The 19,129-nt window shown below is 53.7% G+C and overlaps 10 protein-coding genes across 10 annotated transcripts; 4 read left to right on the forward strand and 6 right to left on the reverse strand.

The window, feature by feature from the left end:
* Nucleotides 1–208: 208 nt before the first annotated feature.
* On the reverse strand, nucleotides 209–1,761 carry CLAFUR5_10007 (General transcription and DNA repair factor IIH subunit TFB2; the record flags this gene model as incomplete). The annotated part of the gene is made up of 2 exons (XM_047909155.1): nucleotides 209–1,036; nucleotides 1,096–1,761. 2 exons carry the CDS (start codon nucleotides 1,759–1,761, stop codon nucleotides 209–211), a joined length of 1,494 nt encoding a protein of 497 aa, XP_047764195.1.
* Nucleotides 1,762–2,010: 249 nt separating this feature from the next.
* CLAFUR5_10008 (uncharacterized protein) lies at nucleotides 2,011–2,211 on the reverse strand (the record flags this gene model as incomplete). The annotated part of the gene is made up of 1 exon (XM_047909156.1): nucleotides 2,011–2,211. One exon carries the CDS (start codon nucleotides 2,209–2,211, stop codon nucleotides 2,011–2,013), a length of 201 nt encoding a protein of 66 aa, XP_047764191.1.
* Nucleotides 2,212–2,304: 93 nt separating this feature from the next.
* CLAFUR5_10009 (uncharacterized protein) lies at nucleotides 2,305–2,515 on the reverse strand (the record flags this gene model as incomplete). The annotated part of the gene is made up of 2 exons (XM_047909157.1): nucleotides 2,305–2,320; nucleotides 2,376–2,515. 2 exons carry the CDS (start codon nucleotides 2,513–2,515, stop codon nucleotides 2,305–2,307), a joined length of 156 nt encoding a protein of 51 aa, XP_047764190.1.
* A 1,138-nt stretch (nucleotides 2,516–3,653) lies between these two features.
* On the forward strand, nucleotides 3,654–4,680 carry CLAFUR5_10010 (uncharacterized protein; the record flags this gene model as incomplete). Its single annotated transcript, XM_047909158.1, has 2 exons — nucleotides 3,654–4,257; nucleotides 4,310–4,680. The coding sequence occupies 2 exons, from the start codon at nucleotides 3,654–3,656 to the stop codon at nucleotides 4,678–4,680; spliced, it is 975 nt and encodes a 324-aa protein (XP_047764678.1).
* Nucleotides 4,681–5,020: 340 nt separating this feature from the next.
* Nucleotides 5,021–6,061, forward strand: CLAFUR5_10011 (uncharacterized protein; the record flags this gene model as incomplete). Its single annotated transcript, XM_047909159.1, has 2 exons — nucleotides 5,021–5,507; nucleotides 5,637–6,061. The coding sequence occupies 2 exons, from the start codon at nucleotides 5,021–5,023 to the stop codon at nucleotides 6,059–6,061; spliced, it is 912 nt and encodes a 303-aa protein (XP_047764679.1).
* A 423-nt stretch (nucleotides 6,062–6,484) lies between these two features.
* CLAFUR5_10012 (Actin-like protein arp5) lies at nucleotides 6,485–8,746 on the reverse strand (the record flags this gene model as incomplete). Its single annotated transcript, XM_047909160.1, has 1 exon — nucleotides 6,485–8,746. One exon carries the CDS (start codon nucleotides 8,744–8,746, stop codon nucleotides 6,485–6,487), a length of 2,262 nt encoding a protein of 753 aa, XP_047764680.1.
* Nucleotides 8,747–9,337: 591 nt separating this feature from the next.
* Nucleotides 9,338–11,204, reverse strand: CLAFUR5_10013 (Major facilitator superfamily multidrug transporter mfsB; the record flags this gene model as incomplete). The annotated part of the gene is made up of 4 exons (XM_047909161.1): nucleotides 9,338–10,602; nucleotides 10,655–10,877; nucleotides 10,935–11,077; nucleotides 11,132–11,204. The coding sequence occupies 4 exons, from the start codon at nucleotides 11,202–11,204 to the stop codon at nucleotides 9,338–9,340; spliced, it is 1,704 nt and encodes a 567-aa protein (XP_047764681.1).
* A 1,376-nt stretch (nucleotides 11,205–12,580) lies between these two features.
* On the reverse strand, nucleotides 12,581–13,003 carry CLAFUR5_10014 (uncharacterized protein; the record flags this gene model as incomplete). Its single annotated transcript, XM_047909162.1, has 1 exon — nucleotides 12,581–13,003. One exon carries the CDS (start codon nucleotides 13,001–13,003, stop codon nucleotides 12,581–12,583), a length of 423 nt encoding a protein of 140 aa, XP_047764674.1.
* Nucleotides 13,004–14,380: 1,377 nt separating this feature from the next.
* On the forward strand, nucleotides 14,381–15,190 carry CLAFUR5_10015 (uncharacterized protein; the record flags this gene model as incomplete). The annotated part of the gene is made up of 1 exon (XM_047909163.1): nucleotides 14,381–15,190. One exon carries the CDS (start codon nucleotides 14,381–14,383, stop codon nucleotides 15,188–15,190), a length of 810 nt encoding a protein of 269 aa, XP_047764675.1.
* A 622-nt stretch (nucleotides 15,191–15,812) lies between these two features.
* On the forward strand, nucleotides 15,813–18,350 carry CLAFUR5_10016 (Terminal uridylyltransferase cid1; the record flags this gene model as incomplete). Its single annotated transcript, XM_047909164.1, has 1 exon — nucleotides 15,813–18,350. The coding sequence occupies one exon, from the start codon at nucleotides 15,813–15,815 to the stop codon at nucleotides 18,348–18,350; it is 2,538 nt and encodes an 845-aa protein (XP_047764676.1).
* Nucleotides 18,351–19,129: the final 779 nt, after the last annotated feature.

The raw sequence follows: 19,129 nt of genomic DNA on the forward strand, positions 1-19,129 counted from the left end.
AGTGGTATAGATCCCGGTGATCGTCCAAAGCTTGAGAGTGAGTACGGTAATGTCAAGCGGCCGGATGACGGATAGAATGGTGGTCAATACACTCTAGAAGACGCAAAGAGAACATATTGTATACTCACACATAATGCATACTCTTCACCGCCCAATGCCGCTCCTCCCAAAATCCAACAGAACTCCCATTAACCCAATCCGCTCATCATTATGCAATACCTATCTTCTGCCTCTCGGCAGCTTCTTTCCTCTCCTTCTTTTTGGCGGCCTCGTTCTTGAAGTAGCTCTGCATCTGCTCCATCCTCGTCACGAAGAAACTACCCTTGTGCCTGAACTCTTTCGCCAACACTCCGATCGCATCGGCATAGTTCACTGCCTTGTCGTACTCCTCCTGGCTTCCAATGTCCCTGATCAAGTACCCCTTCGTCGCCTCCATCCTCTCGCCTTCCATCTGCCATAATTTTATCTGATCGACCACAGTCGGTGGGAGGATCGGCGCATCGTTGACTGCGGCTTGTCGCCTGAGTACGGGGTGTGCGTGGGTTGTGAGGTAGTCGATGATTTGGTCGGAGGTTATGCCAGCGGCTATGGCGGCTTGGGTGGATGCTTTTGTTATCTTTGCGGTTATGAGGTTCGGGTAGCGAGTGTTTAGGCTGGCGAAGAGGGAGAGGATGGAGATGAGGAGTGGGGAGGAAGTGTAGGCGTAGAGGCGGTAGTTGGTCTCGAGGATGATGAAACCTTTCTCGTCGGAGGCGGAGGCGGCGAAGTCGGTTGATGGGTCGCCGGTCGCGACGGTTGTCTTCATCAGACTGTTGTTTGTGAGGGCGGGAGCGTCGGAGGTGAGGGTTGTGGCGAGGCGGGTTGGGTAGTAGCGTTGGGAGTCGGGAGTGCGGCGGTAGACGAGACCGAAGTCTGCGAGGTCGTCGAGCATGTGTTTCTGGGTTGGTGTGAGGTTCGCGGTGCTGTAGGAGATCCCTAGCTCGAGGGAGCCAAGGGTGAAGAGGAAGGAGAGGACTTCGACGGGGTCCATGCGGAGCTGGGAGGAGTGGTTAGTGAGTGTGGTGGATGTGGACCGTATCGTACGGTATGTCTCACCGAGGACGATGCCTCCAGGTAAACGATCAACAATGACCACACCTGAGCATTCACATCTTGGAGGAGAAACGTGAATCCTGTCGTGCTGATCATCCTCTGCTTTCCACCGCCCTTCAAGTTAACGAACTCGCCCGATTGCAGCAGCGACTTCGTGCCAGCCGAGATGTCCACTTCGCCAGACAGAGCGCGGTTCGCGCTGCCTACCACATAATACAGTATGGCCTCCCATTGTCTCCGCGCAAAAGTGTCCAGGTAGTCGATCGAGATGGGCGTCTTGTCTGGTGTCGAGCAGGGCACACCGAATGATCTATGATCGCCACCTCCCGTCAACGCCAACCGCAGACTCTTTCCATACGCGGGCGATAGCTTATACGTAAGCTTTCCATTGTCCTGCTCATCGAAGAGGATCCGCAGCCGCGATAGTGTGCTCAGCGCCTTGTCTCTCGCCTGCTGACTCGGCATGTCCGGCCGTATCCACGTGTCCAAATCTGCTGCTGCGAAGGGTGTCGGCATGTACAGCATCGCCATCACGAGCGTCTTGGCCAGGTGAGGCAGCATTCGACGGAATATGGCGAGTGCTGTGGATGGCTGCTGGTACAACTTGGTAAATGTGGCACCAGGCAGCTGTTCGAGGTAGTCCAGCGCCCACTGCGCTGAAGACGACATGGTGGAGGTGGTGTCGCCTTGCGCGGCGGGCGTATGTGTCGTTGATTCAGCCCATCTTCCGTGGTTGACGAAGGGAGGAGTTGAAGTAGTGATGCCCGTTCGAGGTGTCGCCGGAGCTGGTCCCGTGCTGACCAAACCTTGCTTCGCAATTCGACATCACTTGATCAGCCTCCTCGACCTGAACATCATCAACATTCCCTTACGGCATCATCAGACTTGCAGAGAAGACATCATATTTCACGACTGTTATCATGCTGTGCCTACGCTAAATCGTGCTCCCTTAATTCGCTCTTGCAGCCAATACTTTATCGCCTCTATGGCCACCCCATCTACGTCGCCCTCAGCATGATCAAGAATCGCATCAATGCGGCGCCTGTCTTCAGGTACGTCGTAGCCAAGTCCAGGTGTACTCAAGATCTTGTCCTTGGCGGCCGAGTCTCCTTGGAACATCGCCCTGGAAGCGCCCGCAACCAGCGCTATCTTGATCGTGGGTGATATTTTGCTCTTCTCTTGCATCTCCTTGTCGGCTGCTTGCAGGGCGATCTACGTCCTAACAGGCCTATAGGCCCAGTTAGGCTCATGTGAAGAACAAGTGGCGTTGAGCATAGACTCACAGCCCTGCTGTCGCTGCCGCGCTCCGCAGGCGCGAGGCTTCTGCTTCCTTGGCTTCACCAGTGAAGCCCTCGAGTGCATCATAAAGACGATTTCCGTATGGGTCTTGAAGGGCATAATCGGTGGGATACGGATTACTCATGTTGATAGGTTCGTAGTGTCGAGCGGGTTGGCAAGAACCAAACTGGCAGAGCATGGCAGATCAACTGCACACTTATACGCCCGCAGGCAAACACTTCGCCGTCAAAGTACTGCATCGAAGACATGACAAAGACATTTACCAGGACAACCATGGAGAAAACAGAAACATCGAGCCATCTAGTTGATTCTAGGCTTCGAGGCCTGGCAACGAAATTCCATGCCGCCGGGCGCTTCGCCGTACTGGCACATAGGATACTTCAGCTTGAAGCTACCGGCGCGTAGCTACGTAGCGGACGGCGTAGCAATACGTACGAGGCTATCAGCGCCTGGTGACCCCAGACGCCTTCGTTGGCAGTCTATGGCGGCGGCGGCAGTGGCAACTACCTCTGTCCTCAGCCCCTGCTCGACTCACTTCTGCCGGACCCTACATCATCGCATCAACTGTCACTCCGAGACACGCTTCACTTTCCCTTCACTTGCAGGACTCGCACAAAGGCATATAATCACACAAGGATATGATTCACTCATCAAAGAAGCAGAAATTGCATCCGTGGCGCAAGCTGTATCTTCGGCGTGTGCATAGCTCAGTTCGAATGACGTGTTTATCATATCATGTCATTCATGAGTTGTGTATCACTGGCAACCATAAGTCCGATACGAGGTATCCATGCTTTCTCTTCCCTGAGGCTATCGCCTCAGGTCTTCTTTTTGCCTTTTGCTAGCCTTGCACTACAGAAAGGCAGCAGTGTTCAGTCAGTACCGCTTACGATGCTTTCCACCGCATGGTCAGCAGGGGTTGGTGTACATTGGAGAGTAGCCTGAGCAGGCGAAAGGATCGAGATATCGCAACAATGGTGCAGCCTTGCCGGCGCATGAGTGAACACCCTCACACCACGAAGGTGCTGGTGAACATAAGGCCTGTCTCGAAGTTCACTGTGTCCAAGTGTTGTGTGTCTTAGACAGAGCTTTGAGACAACAGAACTGGCCGCTTGTTCACTCAAGACCTGCTTCTTGGATACTGTGACTCCACAGACCGGCAAACAACCACTTGTCACGACCACCAACCTATCTGCCTCTTCGACAGCTGCCATCTCCGCATCAACATACTACAAGAAAGCTATCAGATCACACTTGAAGACATGACTAGCACTACAGGAGTAGTGATTGCTAGTGCTGGTGATGTGCTCCTCAAGGTCGGCGCTGACGGTGAAGAACGCAAGTTGCTCGTGTCCAGCGAGGTTCTCAGAAGCTGTTCCTTCTACTTCAAGGCACTGACAGGAGACAAGTTCCGTGAAGTTCAGGTCGCGCGCAGTGCCCAGAGCCCACAGATCATAGTCCTGCAGGAAGATGATGCTCAAGCAATGGAAGACTTGTGCTTGCTCCTACATGGGCAAGAGCCTACTGGTTTCCGGAACGCTATGACCAAGGACGCAAGCGCAGATGCTGTAGTAGCGAGCGTGAACCGAATCCTCTCTCTCGCAGTGGCAATCGACAAGTACGACTGTGTTGGCCGCCTTCGTCTGCAATGCTCGGGATTGCTTTTCGAGTGGCTGGAAGCATGCGGTCAGAAGCCTGAGCCGGAGCGGTGGTTGGCGCAACTCGTCACAGCTTCGTATCTGCTGGACAACAAGCATGTTTTTCGAATCACTGCCGAGCGTATCACAAAGGAGACATTGAAGCTTCCCAACGACAAGGACTGGCCAACGGCAGTTCCGAGGAAGATGATGCCAGAGAGGGTCACAGGTACGTTTCCCTAGACTGTGCCTATGTGCAACGACCCACTGACTTCGCGTAGACGCTATTGCTGCTAAGGGTGATCGCAGCGCCGTCATCTTCGCTACTCGACTCCGGAGTTCGCTCTATGAGTCGTGTCCGCTGGAGTGCTCGGACTGCCGCTCCCAGGTTGACTGTGCCTACGAATGGCAGTCCATGCACACTGATGAGCCTTGGCAACTAAGCATCAAAGGATCCATGGAACAGATGCAGGAGATTGCGGATGATATGTGCAGCAGTCACGAAGGGGATGATAGGCTCGAGATGCAGGAAGCCTTGGAAGACCTCGGGGAGATCCGGTCGGACATAGACAGGGCTACTAGTGGGCTCTGCTTGAAGTGTGTACGTGGTGGCGACAGCTTACAAGGCAAGTGTGAGAAGGATGATCATTGAAATGTCAATTGTGAAGGCCAGGAGGCATCGTCCGTCTGAGACATGCGTGCTGCATCTCCATCTCAGCACTAGTTGCTGAGACACTGGCACGTGGTGTTTGAGTATAGCTAAAGTCCTTCTGTTTAGGTGCAGTGGATTAGCTGAAGTCGTCTTGTTCCCTAGCGCTTGCCAATCTTGGTCGTTATCGTAGCAAGTATGATTGAAGCTGTCAAGAGCTACTTCTTGGTCGCATAAACTCCTTCTCCAACTTACCCCTTCCGCTGACTCTGAAGCCCTCCCTTCCATCATTGCGTCCCGCCATTGCTGTTCGTCAACACACCCTGACTCCACTTCATAGACCATGGCGACCAGACAAAACACCACCGTCGTCATCGCCAGCGATGGCGATGTCCTACTCACCGCGAGTGACCGCACCTTACGGGCATCAAGTGAGGTCCTCATCAAGAGCTCAAGCCGATTTCTCCCATTTCTTGGGCCACGCCGCAAGAAAGGACAACTTCTCCGGAGTTCACAGCAATCACGAATCCTCGAAGTGATTCTTGAAGACGGCCAGGCCATGGAATATCTATGCCGACACCTTCATGGCGCACGACCGCAAGACCTTCATATAGATGGGCCTATCGAGACTCACCTGCTACGACTGGGAGAGTTGATCGAGAAATACGGTTGCTCAGCGAAACTACAGGAACAAAGTCGAGTATTGCTGTATGGATTCATGACAGTCCCTAACCGCCTCAAGAATGATGACATTGAAGACACCTGGTGCACTCAACCCGCTGCCGCGGCATACCTCATGCGCGAAGGGGATTGCTTCGCCCGCGCCACTCGTAGGCTCATCACGCAGGCTAACAAGTTATGTGGAACTTGGCCGTCTGATGTATCCAAAGCAGAACTCCCACGACAACTTTATGTACCATTCCTGCACTCAGACTGAACACAATGCTGACACGAGACAGATGCGATCGAGCGCAAACGCTCTGCTGCGTGTTATCATTTGACGTTCGGTCTTGGAGATCACTTGTTGAATGTGGCGGGTAACGATTGTGATGGCGAGTGTAACAAGGTGGCAAAGGAAGTCGTAGAGAAGTCCTTCGGGGGACAGTGGCCAGGCAAGCGCTTGCCCATCGCGACGACCATCTCGAAGGCGAAAATCATTGGAGAGCAGTTGACCTGTCCCCACGGGGCCCAGAATGGTGACCAGATTCGGAGAGCCAACATACACAGGATTTGCGAGGAGGCTGAGAAAATGTCTGGGGGTATATGCATGCGCTGCGTCCTGACCAGGGCTGACCTTGACAAGAAGTGCACGACGAGGGGTCACACTTGTAACGACCGAGCTGAAGAGGGAGCAGGCTCGCTCAAGGAGTCGGCCAAATCTTGAGGGACGGACGCCAACGTGTTCGGCAAAGACTTTTGCTTCATCGATGAGTCGACATGCTCGGCGGCGATCATCTTGGCCACAGCCCTCAGAGCCTCGAGCGAGTGGTCACAAACAGATCCGGCGAGTCGTAGGGGTATCTTCAGGTGATACAGGCAGACTCGGTGCACCTTTGCTTGGCATCTGACTGCGTTTTGAACTTTTAGTCGTGGCTCTTCAAGCCTCAGACTGCTGCGGAAAGGACAAGAGCAGGCTTCCTGAAATGCGCGTCGTTGGGGCAACAGGCATGATCGATCGCTGTCTTCAAGTATTACCTTCTCGCATGGACCAGATCCATCCATATCCTCATAGCAATACAAGCATTCACCACACTCTTACACCCCAAGCCCAGATCCAAACGCCCACGCTCTTGATACCAATGCTTACTTAGCTCCAGAAATTCCCACATCCATGCTCCTTGATATACTCCCCACCCTTCTCCAGAAACTCCTCTCTCGTAACAAAGCTTTGTCTGTTCTCAGTCTTGCCAGCCCACCTCGCCGCCCCCTTCCACGCGTCCAGGACAGGGTCCTTCGCTTTCCTGATACCAAGTTGTAGTTCTGCGGGTAGAACAGCCCTGAGTTCGGTCCGTAACCTCTCCTCGAAGCCTTGGAATAGGCTGTAGCCGCCAGTGATGAAGACATCCTTGAGGATCGCATCGCGAGAGGCGTGGCTGGACAAGCGTTGCATCAGGATATCTTCCGCAATCTCGACGATGCCAGCTTGATCGACCCCTGCGATGGATGGCTGGAAGACGACTTCCGGAACTCGAATGCGTTCCACGTTTAGGTGGAATTGTGCACTCTCCTTCGCGCTCTCCGGATCGAATGGGAAAGGTCCACGGCTGAAAGCATGAAGCAACGATTTCGTCCAATCCTTTTGTGCCTCCTGTGTACTCTGCTCCGTGAAGTCCGGATCGTACTGCAGCAGCTGTTTCTCGATATTCTTCAATTGCCCACCTAGATCCTCTTCCTCGTCGTCTTCCTCATCGTCATTCTTACCAGCTTGGATTTCGCGGTAGATCATCCAATCCGCATCGTCCGCACCGAAGCCGTCATCGTCGTTGCCGCCGCGTCTTCGTTTCCGACCGTTCGGGTTGTCGGAGGCTAGGTTCGCGATATGCTTCATGCGCATTTGCGAGGCCTGCGATTTGCGATTGGAGAGGTCTGCCTTTAGTCGTTCACGTTCCTTCATCTTCTGGATGACTTCCTGCCGTGCTGCGCGCCGTTCGCCGACCCATTCCTCAAGATCTGCTTCCCGTCTGGCGTCGTCTTGTCGTTGGATCTCTGCTTGCCGCTCTTTCCCTGCTTCCTTTTCTGCTTTCGCACGTGCTCGTGCGTCGTGGTTGCTTTTCAGCAGACGCTGTTGGCGTTTCTGCTTTATGCCGTCCTCATCGAGCTCTTCATCAGGAACGCCAAGAAGCGGATATGACGGCGGCTCTTCTGCCTCTTCTTCCAGATCGCCAACATCCTTATTCCGCTGCTTCCTAATGCTCTTCTCCATTTCTTTTATCCTTCGATCAAGTTGCTGCTCATCCTTGAACTCTTCCTCATCCAGCAGGGCTCTGATCTCTTTCTTCGTTGTAGCTTCCGCAATCTGCTGCTGCAGCTGCTTGAAGTACTCTAGCTCCTGCTCCTTGCGTATGAGCTTCTCGAGTCTCATCTTCGCAGCTTGCTCTTGCAATCGCCGCCCACCCTCTCGCCTCTTCTCTTCTGCTATCCTCAGCTCTTCCTCCGTCTTCTGCACCACCTCTTTCTCCTGGAATGGCAATTGAACGACATGATCTCGGTCCTCCAGTCCTGTCCACTCCAGCATCTTGAGAGTATCACCATCATAGTCCTGACTGACGTAGCAATGACTCTTGACCAGATCCTCGATCTGCGTCTCATTGACCTTTCCCGTCGTCAATAGCCCAGGATACTTTGCTCTCAACAATCTCGCCAAGTACTCTGAGCACTGACTCCTGCCCCAATCCAGCCTCGTCGCATGGCTGATGAGCGGCTGCTTGTCGACCACCGGTATCAGATGCGTACTCATGTTTGCACTGCTCACCACCAGCCCCGTCTTCCCTCCATTGTAATCATACGAGAACAACGAATCCACCCCATACGCCGCAGCTGGCACACCATAAAGCTCGAACAGTATCTCGCTCATCGTCTTCCTTGCATAACCCACATTCGCCAAAGGCTCCGTCATAACCACGGGCCTGTCTATCCGTTCCTGATCCTTTATCCCAAGTTTCATGAAAACATAATCCAAGCACCCCTCCATCACGTCCCAGTTGTTCACCACATTACTGCTCTGCGGCTCGTACACATTCTTCGCCTGGCCACGCGACGTTCCATCGAAGTAGAGTTCCGAGCCGATGAACATCAACTTGCGATTCAGTTTGCGATCTGTGTAGCGCGCCATCAAAGGCGGGAACTGGAGTCGTGGGAGGGCGTCGGTTTGCCAGCCGGCGCGGATGGTGGAGGAGCCATTGTCGATTACGATGGCGGTGTCGGGGAGGGTGGCGCGGTAGGCGGAGGTGTTGGTTGGGAGCTGGCCTTGGTAGGGTGGTTCGCTGACGGAGAAGAGCGTCTCTGGTGGTTCTTTGGGAGAATTGCGGCCGGAGTCTGGTGGGATGATGGGGACGGTGAAGTGAGGCATTGTCGCGGGTGTCGCGGTGAGCTTATCGCATTGTCGTTCGTTTGATGAGGTGTGCCTTTCTCTCGCCAAGTGGTTGTCGTGTCGCTGGTGTATGCAAGTTGGTAGCTTCGTTATCGAGGTTCGAAGCTGGTCTGGGGAAGTTGCCCCATGCGCGACAGGGATGTCGCGGTATCACATGTTGCGAAACTCTATTCAACAGGAAGGTATGTCACGAGGGCGATGTGCTCTGTGCGCCTGTGTATTGCTGTGCATTCCGTTTCATCGAGGAAGAGATGCTCGACTTTATCGTTGGATTCACATTTTAAGTGCCGTCTATGTTCTATCATTCTGCTTTGACCCATGTACACATATTCATGTCTCATCCCAAACGCCCCATAGACGGCACCTGTTTGCCAGACTCTGTGCCCATTCCTTGATGCATCATAACCATATGCATGTCATAATCCGATAATCCTTAGTTGCAACCATCCAGAAACACCTCGCTTAAAAGCACACCCGATCCATGGTATCTTCGCCAGAAAATATCGATTACCATAATTAGCCGGTAAGCCCAAGCCCAAACGCCAAAACGAAATCCCTTCTTTGAAATGGTTACACTACCCGCGATGCAAATGGTGTCCTCTCATCCGCACTGTTGTATCCACTGTCCGTGTCATGAATTTTGATATGCACCACAGACGGGCGGTGTTCTCTCCCCTCGTCCGGCACAAAGCGGCAGGGAGCTACGCCACGAATGCGGTGCTGTGGTCCATCCTTGACTCTGTTGACGAAGAAGGCCTGGATCGTGCCAACGACGGCGACCAAGGCGGATGCCCACCAAGCTATCGCGGTGAAGTCCATCTTCATGCCGATGCCGTATAGGTAGCCAGCAACTGGTGATGCAAGCATACGACTGGCTGCACCCACAGATGCTGCGAGTCCATTGATCTTCCCGAGACTGCCAGGCACTGCGGCCTCTTTGATCAGGATGAGGAGCACGGGGTATGCCATGATCGAGAAGAGGTTGCGAACAGTGAGGCAAGCGTATATTGCTGGAAACACCATCTTGACTGGTACCCGTGCCAGAAATGGGACAACGAAGTAGGCAAGTGGATGGCCGATAGCAGTGACGATGAAGAGCTTCCAGATGCCTAGCCAGTCCGCCATGGGCGGGAAGATGACGCCTTGTACGACCAAGGCAATGAGGCCGTTGAAGAACATGATGACGCCGACCTGCTGGATACTGAGACCTAGTCCACCAGCCAGTGACCCAGAGTCTGAAGCAGTCGCGGCGGCCACCAAGTTCTCAATATTGGCTGACGATGGCACGCGGTCGTCCTGGAAGAAAATCGGCTGGAGGGAGTCGTAAGTCATGCTGTGATAGGTGAAGATACCCAATGCAATGTTGAGCATAATGATACGCTTGTTGAAGACCTTGGGACCAGAACCGCTGCTGATGCTGGCTGGTCTGCTCGTGCCGTCTGGCTTAATGTCCCATTCCTCCACAATAGCCTCTTCGTCCACGGCATTGAAGGTGCCATAGCTCGCGTCCTCCAAATTGACGGCTGGGGTGTTCGAGCTGGCCTGAGCTGGCATGAGTGGCGTCTTTGCATTCGTATCTTCGAGATCTTGAGGGGTGCTCCAGGGTTGCATGTCTGGGTGCGTTTCTTCCAGAAACAAGTAGCCTGTCAAGACTGAGACTCCCATGAAGGCAGCGCAGATCAAGTTCGGGAGGAGGTATGGGAATCTGCCGAACAGCCCGTCCTTCGAAAACGTGTCTGGGAAGTTGTCGGCAGGACTGGCAAAGAAGCCTCCTATGCAAGGTCCAATCATGGTGCCAACTGACCACACGAAGGGCATGATAGCATATGCTTTGGCTGTGATGTCTGTTAGCATGTCCAAAAGCAGTGCCAAAGTGTGGTGACCTACGCTCGTGATCAGGGTTGATGACAAGTTCTCCAACCATAGTCTGTATCACACCTATATTCCCGTTAAGCGCTCCACCGAGGAAACGGCCAGCGAGTGCCATCCAGATATTCATCGAGAAGCCTACTACGAGGAGAGAGCTCAGAGTACCGATGCATCCTAGCAGCAGGACTGGCTTTCGCCCTAGCTTATCCGACAATGTTCCCCAGAAGACACCGGTCAGCGACTAGCAGCAGAAGTGTTAGCTATATCCAGAACGACGACGAATTGTGCTGCGACTAACTTCCGTAAGACTGAAGGCCGAGATAAGCAACCCAGCATAGAAGGAGGCATTGCTCTTGTCGCCGACGTTGAAGTGCAGTACGAACTTCCAGGCATATGGGAAGATGGATGTGATAGCGATTGGTTCGGCAAGTCGTACAAGTGCTATGGTCAAATATCAGCATCGACCGACGCCACCCGATGAACGAGACCACGCACCAAGCAGAAACAGCTGTGTCGCCGGAAACTTGTTCGGATCCCGAGGAGTGAGTCTTGTGGATGTTAATGCCATTCTTATGGGTAAAGCTCCGTTCTTACACCAGTCCAACCGCGAACACAACAACAAGAAGCCCTCAATGAAGGACGAAGTAAACTTTCCCACCGCTGCCCTGTTTTTGTTGCGCCGCTTGTGACCTTGAGGTGAAGCAAGACACGTTACACAAGGAAAGTGTGAACGAAGGCTGGGAAAGACCTGCAGGACTGATACTTGCAGTGCAGAAGAGGTGGGTCTCGATATGTGAGGAAGAGGCGCGAAGTCGAAGTGATCAGGCGGAAGAAAGACAGCAGATAAGTAGAAGATTCTCTAGCGTATGTGGAGAAGATTGAACAAGACGGCAGGCCGAGAGCTCTTGGGAGGATCGGCAGCGGCTACCGGCGCTTCTGCGCAACGATTGCACTCCTCTTTCAATTGTTTCACGCTGCTGCTGTCACAACGCCTATGACATCTTCGCTGCTTGTGCTTGAATCGTCTTGATCTGTTTTCCCCAGAGTCGTGTCGTTGTTCGCGGCTTCCTTGGCTTTTTCGCCTATCGGCCTGTACATGACGCTAACGCCACTATTGCCCTGTCATTGGCCAAAACCCTTGCTTAAACACGCGGACTCGGGCGCTGTCCGTGCAGCCGGTACGTATCGTCGATTTAGCCTGCTGTGCCTGCAATTCATTCTGCACATCACTTTCGTAGTGCTGAACTCTGACTCTGGACATCAAGAAGCGAAGAGGTGGAAAGTAGTCGCGGCCGGGGACAAGCGGTGAGAAGTGTGTGGAACAGAGGGCAAAGAGATGGGAGCCGTTGAGGAAAGGATACGCGCATACAGCAGCTGACCGCACAGAATTGTCCCTCTGGAGCCGCGGACCCATCGCCGAGAGCAAAGACGACTTGCCACGTTGATGTGCGTCTATGGCGGAGACTGGGATAGAGCACTCGCGGACGTCGGTACAGCATGCTGTGGACCACAAGGTTGCCAAAATGGTCGTCTGCGACTCGTGGACTGAGGTCGAGGCTCAGGCCAAGACGCTTGCACCTGCAGTGGGTTGTGCAGTAGTGCATGCAACGAGATGCCCTGCATTCTCCGCTGTCATGCGCCTCCCACGCACGCCTCGATGGCTCTATCTGCGGAGGTGACTTGCTTCGAGTTGCGGACTCCTCCACGGGGTCGACTTCACCTTGGTCTTGTCAGAAACGCACTTAGCCGCGAGCAATCCTACGACGGCCATGGTTACTCAGCCTGTGCTATTGTTCGGCAGTATTCCCACGCTTTGAGGCCCACTTCGAAGCTTCAAGCAAATCCCTATCTGCCGCTTACATTCGCACGGGTAACCACGCAAGATGCCACACAGCAGCCCGGAGCTTCTCAATAGCCATGAGAGACCGTTCTTGTTGCCGTCTCCTATTGACTCCAGTACGTCTCCGATTCTCGCAGCAGGCGCTTCCACTCATCCACAAGCTCTCGATGACCATTGCTGAGCCGCTGTGCTTTACTGGTTGGGTTGCCGATCGCATTCTTCACGCCTTTCATCATCGGAGGAGGTATTTTCAGGGCTATATTACGCTCCATGGCGGCATCAGCCATCGCTTTGTCGAATTGGACTTCTGGGTTGAGCTTCCGGATCTTCTTCATGTAGTCTGGATACGTGATAGTCTGCAATTTACCAAGACCTTTGCTGAGCCTCAATTCTGGAGCTCGAGCTTGAGCTTCTTCTGGTGGCGGCGGCGGCGTCTTCGACGGCTCTGGTTTAGTCTTGGAGCCCTTAGCTTTGAGAAGTGCCACTGAGGTTGTGAAGCTACGGCTTCCTGCCAGGCGGAGACTCATGGTCAATGCTGATTTTAATGAGTAGGCCTGCTTCCGTGATCGACGATGATTGGAATAACAGTGTCGGATTCCGTGTTTGCAACCTTGACGTCTGAACACCGGAGCGCTTTCCCTGCCGGACACTTGTTGATATAGTCGTTCGGACAATCAGACAACAGATGAAAACCGGTGAGTGCGCATCGTGAAAGCCGACGTCTTTGGGTGGATACAATATCCACACTCCCGCTTTCGCGTTGCATTGATGTGACAAGGATCGTGCTTACACAGCAGGTCTCGGCAAGGGATATCGAACAGCTGAAGAGACAGACTCTATTCAACTCCGATCGTAGTTCCACTATTTGACTGGCTTTGACAGGCTCCGGAGAGAAGCCCAACCGGCATTCATCATGTTGTTAAAACAGCCTGCCAGATGCTCTAAAACCACGAGAGTGCTTTTTACGGTGTTGTTGCCGTGCCTTTGCCTTCTTTGGGCCACAGCAGGGATAAAAGCGGGTTACGATCGGACGTGAGAAGAGACTGGAATGTTGACGTTGCATATTGCTGTGGCCCCGACATCAGGCAATCTCGCGGCTGTCAGGACTATGCACAGGGAGCTCGAATGTGGCCCGTAACCAACCTTCAACGAGTATCGACAACAGTCAGGTCATCCACGAGCAACAGTCATATTGTGCTCAGGGCCCAATGATCCAATTCGCTACACTGACCAGCTCCTAAGCACAGACACAAGCCTGCTGACCAGGATTGTAGCATGCGTTAGCGATACAGGCCCTGACTGGAAAGGTGCAGTGACAGGTCCCATCGACGGCAGTAGAGCAAGTGCCGTTGCATTTGGCTTGAGCCTGAAGGAACATCAGCTGAGCCTTGGTCGGAAGTAGGGCTTATTGTTATACCTCCGCTACTCTTTCTTCCAAGGCGGAGAGGGGCTTAGGTGACGTGTCTGTGGGTAAGGCCACTGCAAGTCCAAGGACTGCGAAGAGGGCAACGAAGTTCTTAAACAGCATGGTGTACTTCGATGAGGTGAATATGGTGTCAAGTGGTGGCTCGCAGCGGCCTGGTCGGCAACGTGGAATCTAGGAGGGGCAGTACGCCTACTATTTGTGCTACGCCGGCGTGGCACAGTCTTCGCTCATATTACCTCAAAGGATCGAAGCTGGCAAAGATTATCGAAAGTCAGTCTGTTGAGTATGTACCAATTTTACTGCATCTTGGTGTAGGTGTTCGGCATTGATCACTGCGCCGCAAACGTGCATGTGATCGCCAACAGAGGATGTGGGGTAGAGCTCCATCCATCAAGACCTTGATACTCCAGCTGTTCCTCCTCTGCACATCGCCCTCTGACGCTTTTGGCCTCAAGCTGCTTGTATACATTCTCAGAGAATGTCAGACGACATCGCGGCCTCGATTGGGCCACACCAGCTCTCGGTGCGAATTATCCAGTCAAGCATCGATCCAGATAGCGCACAGCAGCACTCGATCGCGGCAGTTTCCGGGGTCATCGAGGAAGTGGGAGCGGACCTGGCAGAAGCATTTCACACTGGGCAAGAAGCCATAGCCTTCATCCCAGATACAGCCGCGAGCACAGGCACTGTCAGAGCGAACGGAAATGCTGTCTGCCACAATCCAGCCAGCATAGAACACGAGCAGGCTGCCCGAATGGCAGCCGCTTTCATCTCAGCGCACGCATTCGTCGCGAAGTACAATGCTCTCCAACAAGCATCACATGCGGACACCGACAAGGATATTCCGACTGGCACGTCCATCATCTTGACTGGAGGCGAGACGCCGACCACAGCCATCATCTCCCTGATACTCCGCAATGCTGACCCAGACGCTCGAATTCTCGTGACAGCGGAACTTGACGGCGAGGATAAGCTTATTCGACGTACGGATCAATACGTGATCAGATTTCGAGCTTATTACGCTATCGATGGCTCCGCAGAGGACGCCTTCACACATCTTGAGGCCGCATCACAGCATTATACTGGCTCGAAGAAAGCGAAGGTTATCTTGGATGTCTCGGATATGTGCACTCGTCGCCCTGAGCTGCGTGATGTCCTTGACGACGATGGAGTTCTGGTGCAAGCTGGAAAGGTCGGAGCTCCCATTGATGATAAGGGCATGGAGAATGTTGTGAAGGCCTTACGAGTCTTCCTGGATAGCAATGCATCGGTCTTGTCAGAGCTTTGAGGTCTATATGAATGATGATGGGTTAAATAGCCATAACGGGCATAATTCTGTGTTCTTGGTCGTCCTTGTACCCTTTGATCAGTGTAGTCAGACTGTCAGCTCTGTCGAGCCACTCAGATAGGGAGAATACACCTTGTAGCCTCTTACCACCGTGCTCGCTTCACAGTTGCTGCCATTCTCGCCGTTGTAGCTCGCGCGAGAGGCATGTTCTGGTGGTGCGGTCAAGCCGGTCTGGCAGTCTTGCTTGCCTCTTTCTCGTGTGTGTGCATCTTGCAGAATACACAGTCTGTTGCAAAACCGCCATGGAATGTGAGCTATGTGTTCGTGTGATGCAGGAAGACGCGACTGCCAGTGAGAGATGCCGTCGGCATATCATCCCTGCTGCGGCTCTTCCCGCTCCGAGCCTAACTCGAAACACAAACGGAAGGTGTACGTCCCACAAGTCAGCAACAACAATCATTGTTGCGTGTAGAGGCGCCACCAAGTACGCCGACGTCGCGTTCGGGAGTGGGAACAGAGCCTGTTGTGGGCAAGGAACGGCGATGGAAACCTGACCGGCAGCTCGCAGAAGTGTTATGTCCAACACAGCAGTATCACCCACAACTTCACCTGATCGACAGACATGGCGGCGACACCAGAAGACTCCGCCGGCCTCGAAGAGCGCCTGAGAAAAATGATACTCTTCAACGGCTCGGTTCCGGACGACACAGAAGATCGCAGACCCCGAGTCCGGTTGCCGCCACCAACATCGAGTTCGGGGTACACCCAGGTGCCACCGGGCATGCAACCCATCAACCCCCATCAACCGCCGTACCTGAACCACAGTGGCTCCAGTAGCCCGGCATCTCCTGCATATCCAGGCTTCACCCCACCACCGCCGTCTTCACACCCGCCGCATCTTCAGCAAGTCCCCTCGCCATACCCGTACGCACCGCACAATCGCCATTCTAGTGGCAACCCCTATGAAGCTCACATGCAACTCCAAGGCTATGTACAGGCGCCAAACGGTGCTCACAATAGTCCGACTGGCCCTCAACGCCCTGGGCCAAGCAGACCACCACGACAGCAAATCCAGCTCGACCCAAGTGCGTTCCAGCGTGGGCCGCCTCGAGGTCAGACCGGCAATGCTCGACCGCTGCCCAACACTCGGACGTTGTATGATCCAAACGCGCAGAGCTCTCGTCAGGGACAATTCACGTTTATGCGCAACGATGAACACGAGCGCAAAGCCCAGTACCTGGAGCAGGTCGCAGCCGTCGAGGTCCCAAGTGTCGACATAAGCCAAGCGGAGTGTCAAGAGAAGGAGACATTCCGACGCGTGCTCGAGAAGATCTGCCATCAGGTCTGCGAGGAGGACCCTAATCTTCCAAAGGTGTCCCTCGAATGCTTCGGCAGCTTTCAGTCTGGCTTTGCTAGCGCTGGATCTGACATGGATCTTGTAATCGTCGTACAGGACCAAGCTTCAAGTGCATCGATGTTCTCCCTGCTCGAGGATGACCTCCCCAGGGCACTGGAGAAGAAGCTACTTCGCAGTGGGCACGGCGCACGTCTGCTTACTCGCACCAGGGTCCCGATCATTAAGGTCTGCGAGAGCCCTGGTGAAAGCTTTTTGGACAAGTTGCGCGAGGAACGCGAGAAGTGGGATTTTCTGCCTAATGAGAAGAAGTACCCACACTTGCATCCAGGAGTTGAGGAAGAAGCGGCAGAGGAGACTAACGCGATCGAGGCTGGCGCACAGGACGTTACGCAAGTTACTGCCACCACTGGTGGTACTGTCGATGGCATACCGGTGAGGGTGGAGTCCACAACTACGTCCACGATCGGTGAGAACGGAAGCGATGTGCAGAGAGAGACGACTACAGTGGTGACGGCAGAAAAAGCGTCGCCAGCATCATCGAAAGACCCGCAGTCCGTGGATGCGAGACGAGAGCAGACCAAGACGTGGACCAGAGAACGCAAGGCCGGTCCACTTGACTTCCCCAAAGATGGCGTCGGTATCCAGTGCGATATCAATTTCTTCAACCCCCTGGGTCTCCACAACACACAACTGCTTCGATGCTACTCATCCTGTGACCCTCGCGTACGACCTATGGTACTCTTCGTCAAGTCCTGGGCCAAGAAGCGTCGGATCAACAGCTCTTACTCGGGCACCCTGTCTAGCTACGGCTATGTCATGATGGTGCTTCACTATCTCATGAACGTGGCTCAGCCGCCAGTCCTTCCGAATCTTCAAGCACCGTGGCGTCCTCACCCTCGCTGCACTCCGCCCGGCGCCGACAGAACTGAAGTCGATGGCTGGGAGGTGGACTTTTGGCGGCACGAGAATGAGATCAAGGATGCTCTACACAACGGGCAGATAAGCGGTAATCGCGAGTCCCTGGGCTCACTTCTTGCTGGCTTCTTCCAGTACTACTCATCTCAGGGTCGTGGACAACAGTTCCGATGGACACAATGGGTGCTGTCACTTCGCACGCCAGGTGGCATTCTCGCGAAAGAGCAAAAGGGTTGGGTAAAAGCTATCACAGAAGAGGGCGAAGGCAAGAAGATCCAACATCGCTACTTGTTCTGCATCGAAGACCCGTTCGAACTCGCTCATAATGTAGCCCGGACTGTAACCCACAACGGTATTGTTGCTATTCGAGACGAGTTCAGACGAGCATATCGGATACTGCTCCAGATCGGAACAGGCATCCCGCCACAAGATGGCGAGCTGTTCGCCGAGCTTCTTGAAGCCGACGAGTTGGCCGTGGCAACAGAGGCACTAAGAATAGGCGGTCCCGACGTGCCCCTCAAGTCTGGCTTCGAGCAGATGGGCAACCACGCACAGCCAAAGCCACCTAAGCATCAACACCCGAATCAGAGGCACCTGGCGCAGAAGCCGCTGAATGGCATCCCGAACAACACACGGAATCTCCCAGGCAAGCCGAAGCTGCAATCACAAGGACCCGATATGGCTGATCAACATGCTTTCCCAACACTCGGTGCGGCCGCCACGAAGCCTAAGGCGCAACGCAAGAAGAGTCGGCAGAACGATGCGGGCAGTATTTCTGGCGACAAGGCGCAGGAGTACCTTGAAGAGTATCGACGTAAGAAGGCAGAATCCGAAGCGGAGACCACCGCAAAGGGAGCTGCCGAGGCTGTTCTCAATGGCGATGACTAGATTGTACAGCAACATGCAACAATGACGAGTAATGAATGACGAGAGTCATAGATGGGCGGCATGTGCAAGGTGTGTAGAGATAGAGATGGCGGAAGTTGTCAAAAGTCGAACACCACTCGCCGCTCAAAATGTCGCATGGCTGTCTACGAAGAAGCGGACAGCTACAAATTCAACTGTTGCTTCTTCTCGCACTCACATTGATCCTCTGTCAACCCTCGTCAGACGCGCCATATTCGCATACCTCCCCACAAATTCTCGTACCGCTTCATTCACCTCCTTTGCATTGCTCAAGTTCAACCAATGTCGTCCTCCCTCAACAAATTTCAGCTCCTTTGCCTCGCTTCTCGAGAACATCTCAATCTCCTCCGCCGCATTGCACTCAACGCCTCATCCTCAAATTGCGGACGAAATTGCTCAGGCGTCGTTGTGAAAGAATGGATTAACATCAAGGTGGGTTTGGTATTGTCAAATCGACGTGGTTGGTAGTACGTTGCATTAACGCCAAACAAATGTGACACTCTCACTGTCTTGGGAGATAGCGTGACCGGCGGCATCGTGATAAGGTAAATCGTTGTCGTGATCCGTCGGAAAGGATGTTGATTGAGGTTTCGGTAGGTTTGAAATAGTGATCGCGAGAATGGGGAGAGACAGACAACTGCTGTCCGTCGTAACGATAGAGTCGACTTAAATCAAAGATCTCCTCGGGACTTCATCGGCATGATGCTGCACACTGCATCTTCATATGATGTCGCTGTGGATCAGATCCGATGTCGGATGGA

Source organism: Fulvia fulva, chromosome 7 (assembly GCF_020509005.1).
Source record: "Fulvia fulva chromosome 7, complete sequence".
In the NCBI taxonomy this organism is placed as follows: Eukaryota; Fungi; Ascomycota; class Dothideomycetes; order Mycosphaerellales; family Mycosphaerellaceae; genus Fulvia; species Fulvia fulva.